The sequence below is a fragment of the Brassica oleracea genome, chromosome C2 (genome assembly GCF_000695525.1).
Source record: "Brassica oleracea var. oleracea cultivar TO1000 chromosome C2, BOL, whole genome shotgun sequence".
Taxonomy (NCBI): domain Eukaryota; kingdom Viridiplantae; phylum Streptophyta; class Magnoliopsida; order Brassicales; family Brassicaceae; genus Brassica; species Brassica oleracea.
The window spans coordinates 9214294-9218812 of record NC_027749.1 but is presented as its reverse complement, the minus strand read 5'-3'; the positions used below and the strand labels follow the sequence as shown (position 1 = coordinate 9218812).

The window sequence follows — 4519 nt, the reverse complement described above, 5'->3', positions numbered from 1 at the left end:
AATAGTAACTATATAATATAAAATAATTTTTAGTAAATTAGAATACGTAAATATCAGAACTTCCATGATTTTTATGGATTTTCTTATAAAATTTTATAATAAAGAAAAGGAATTTATATAGTGGGGAATTCGAGCATCCCGTGGAAGGAGATATGGATGAATAGAGAATGTTGCATAAGTGTAAAGAAACGACCGACCAAAGCCAAACCCACTTGTTCTCTCACGTCCCTTTTACAAATTTGAAACATCTTAAAAATGTAAACATTGTAACACCAAAATATATTCATCAAAATTATCGTTTCTAGTTTTAATAGGAAACTAGGTAATAACCAGCGTCTTGCGCGGGATGTGATTATTAGTTTCGTTATTTTTAATAAAAACACATTAAATGTGTTTAATCTAGATAGCGGTTCGGTTTTAAGTTATTTTTTTGTTTTCAATCTCCTAAAATATAACTATTATTTTAAATTAATATTTTCTTTGAGTTATTCGGTTAGAATGTTTGATTTTTTAGCTTTTTTTTGGTAAAACCCAAAAATTACTATTATTTGTTTATTTTCATGTTATGAATTTTAGATAGTCGTCATGTCGAACCAATGGTTACATATCATAGTTTGTAAACGAATAATAGTTCAAGAAAAAAAAATTATTAAGACAAATCATTTCACTACAATTTGGGCGGTAGTGAAAGAAGCATTAAGAAAAAAATATTTCAACTTCCAAAAAAAAAATAGATACTTCACTTGTGGTAAATACTTAGCTACAACGTGCTCACATCAAAGTGCACATGTATGTGTATATAAAAGTATATAGAAATAGTTGACAAATATATAAAGATATTGTTAATTAATATTAATTGACATTTTTGTTCTAAATAATACATGAAAGATAAAATTAAAATTAATTAAAAATTAAAAAGGCCTTAACATTAGTGAATTTTTTTCATATAAAGAAAAATCAATTGTATCCGTAAATAGAGGTGGACACATCGAATATCCGGGTATTTGGAGGCATTCATGTCGATTCAATCTTTAGCAACCTGGATAGTCGGTGACTCTGATATTCAAAATGATTTAAAATTTTAAAGAATATCCGATTTAATCCGTAAATAAAATAAAATTTAAAAAATAATTGAAAATTTAATTCATGAAAATATTGTAAAACTTATATAAACTATAATATATATATATATATATATAATTCTGTACATATATGCATATATATGCATATAAGAGATAGAATTTGATATTTGTTAAAAGTATTGGTATTTGTGATTTACTTTTTTTTTATTGTATTTTAGTAATTGATTTGTTTCGTTGAGTTACAGATATCCATATTTTTTTGTTCAAATGAAAACGGATAACGAATCGAATCAAAATATATAAATATTTTCCCTACTTTATCCGTAAAAAGTAAAAAATATATATATATATATATATATGTAGTTTAGCTTTTGATTCGTTATTTGTTTTGATTCGAACCGGAAAATTCAAAGTTTTATTGGAACTTGTGAGTTTTATATTAAAAAATACAAAGTATATAGTGTGAACACATTTATGAATATAGTGTGAATGCGTTAGCATATTTATAATCAAATCATTGTGAAACTGTCACGTGTCTATTATAGTGTGAATGCATTTATTACAATGCTTCTCCTTTAATATATAAGGTCATCTCCAACCACTACACTATTTTAGTGTTAAAACTACACCATTTTAGTGTAGTTTTAGCACCAAATTTCTTTTCATCTCCAAACACAACACCAAATATCACACTAAAAAATATATTCTCTATTATTATATTATTATATAAAAGATTCTCTTAACTATTTAATATTTTAATACTCATTATTCTTATAACATACAAGTAACTATTTTTAATAAGAACTAGATTAACAAATCTATAACTAAACTACAATCTGAAGAACATTTTAAACAATTGATGGAGTAAAATGATAAACTTCTCAAAGCTGTAACTAAAGGCAATTCAGAACGAAATGAAATTCAAAGACAGAAGGTCGAGGTAGCAAAAATGAAAGAAGAGAATAAAATATTATTCGCAGATTTAAATTCTATAACTGATCATGCGTCTCGTGCTTACATCGAAAGTAAAAAAAAAAAGAAATTTTAAGAAAGCGAGCTCAAGCAAGTCAATCTGATGAACAAGGAGAAGGTGACCAATACCAATATCATGGATCACAATATCGAACATCACAATATCAAAGAGATCAAGCTGGAGGAGAACCATCTCAAAGAGAACAAGTTCAAAGTGAAAATCAAATGTCACCAAATGATCAAGAAGATGATACCCCGTATTATAACTATCTTGATGGAGCTGATAATAATTTTCATGGCTATTAGACTATTGTGTTAGCTTATCTGATGTTTTCCTTTTTTTTTTTGAAATTTATTTTCTTGTATGCACTTTTTATGTCTGTTTGGTGTTTATTTGGATAATTTTATGTATTTTAAATAAATTTTATGTATTTTAAATCTATTTTATGTATTACACTAATTAATCATTTATATTAACTAAAATTTTAAAAATACATAAAGATTTATCATACGTAAATTTAATATCATAATTACATAACAGTGAGTTTTATTTGTAATTTGGTGAAAATAAACATAATCAATTAAACTAGTTAAACAATAAAGGAAATTCAAAGAAAAAAAAATTATCCCGACGCTGCAGTGTCACACTAAATATAGTGTAACACTGTTGCATAAAACAGCATAACACTATAATGCCGTCGAGTTTGCAGTCACGTTGGAGAAGAAAAATCATTTTTTTACACTATAATGGCGTTTTCACGTCTTCCTTGAAGATGCCCCAAGGGATACATATTCCAGTGATATATAAAGAATATTAATTATAATTATTGTTTCTGTGTGAAGCTAAACTGCTTTTTGTTTTTGTTTTTGTTTTTGCTTTTGCTTAAAGCTAAACTGCTTACCTTTAAAAGTATTTTTATATTCTCCATGTGGGATAGTCTGTACTATAATGAATCAATTTCTCAGAACGAATATCAGACTTTAGCAGAAAAAGTATAAGTAATTTTGGTTGTACTTGATTTTAGGATTCATTTGGGTTATCATGGCCTAGACTAGAGTGCGTGGAATCTTTAAAAGATATTGAATATCGTTAAATCTTATATTATAAAATTCCAAAATGTGATATTAGTCGTCCGATTAGATATGATTTTACATTAAAATGAAATCATTGTAGTAAACATAAGAGTGTAAACCAACGCTAAAACTTATTTCAACTGAAATGGTTTGATGTTATTTTTTTTTTTTTTTTTTTTGTCACACAATGGTTTGATGTTAGCTTAAAGGTGTCTTTGCGTGGGTACTAAACCAAGTACCATACCGAACACTCTGATCGCTCCGTATGGGCTTTTATTGTACTAAGACGCAAGCCCATGACGTCTTTAATGGGCTTTTACCTGAGTCTCTCACACTCAAAGGGAAGTTGGTTAAAAGTCAAAACCCCTGCGCGCAACCACCGTCCTCAGTCGGCATCGCCACCATGTCACAGCGCAACCGACGCGAACGTGATAGTGACAGACGCCGAGATAGAGACGACCGTGATAGACGCCGAGATAGAGACGACCGTGACGCTGATCGAGAAAGAGATAGAGAGCGGGACCGTGACCGAGGGCTAAGGAGCAAGAAGTCCCGATCTCGTACTCCAGACCACCACGCTCGTCCTCCTCGCCACGCGCGCTCTCCGGAGAGGTACCGCTCTCGTTCCCGCTCGATCGACCGCGACCGTAACCGACACCACAGGCGCAGGACTCCCTCCCCCTCTCCGTCGCGGAAACGGCCTCGCGAGAGTTCAGTGGACGACGAGAGGAATCGCAAAAAAGCTGCTTCTGATTCCGTCCACGAGATTGCGAAAGAGCCTGCTAAGAAGAACGATAAGCAGCCGAGCGGCGGAGGCGAAGCTGCGGAGGAGGAGGGGATGGATGTGAATGAGATAGAGATGATGAAGATGTTGGGGATTCCAACTGGATTCGACTCGACCAAAGGGAAGCATGTTGAAGGTGCTGACGTCAGTGGGATCAGGGCTGTTACCAAGCGGCAGCCAAGGCAGTACATGAACCGTCGCGGTGGCTTTAACCGTCCTTTGCCTGCTGAGCGTAACCGCTAAGCTTTCCTCAATGTTAGTGATAATATTCTCTGTGATTGAGTTGGAAGATAATCTTTAGCTACTTTTGTGTATGATTCACTTAGCTAGGACTTGAATCATCAACATCGTTTCAGATGTTAGCTAAATCTATCTTGTTGCGACTCTGTGTACTCTTATGTTATCGTGTTAATCACTTTTGACTCCTATCTTGCAGGTTCTTACAATAGTCAGATGGTGAGAGTTTGAGCTGCGTTTTCAAGGTAGTCTTTACCGCAATTCTACCCCCAGGCTCTGTTCTAATGTCCTTTAGAGATCAAACATGTACTCTCAGAACTTATAAACGTCTCTTGAGTTCTTTTTTATTTGGGGGGGGGGGGGGGGTTTT

At 32.6% G+C, this 4519-nt stretch overlaps 1 protein-coding gene across 1 annotated transcript; it reads left to right on the top strand.

The window, feature by feature from the left end:
- The first annotated feature begins 3477 nt into the window (after positions 1-3477).
- LOC106322828 (U4/U6.U5 small nuclear ribonucleoprotein 27 kDa protein) lies at positions 3478-4469 on the top strand. The gene is made up of 2 exons (XM_013760970.1): positions 3478-4167; positions 4349-4469. Exon 1 carries the CDS (start codon positions 3532-3534, stop codon positions 4153-4155), a length of 624 nt encoding a protein of 207 aa, XP_013616424.1. The 5' UTR covers positions 3478-3531; the 3' UTR covers positions 4156-4167; positions 4349-4469.
- The last annotated feature ends 50 nt before the right edge of the window (positions 4470-4519 follow it).

Coding starts and splice junctions, on each gene's coding strand:
- LOC106322828 (XM_013760970.1), top strand. CDS start 3,532: ATGTCACAGCGCAACCGACGCGAACGTGATAGTGACAGACGCCGAGAT.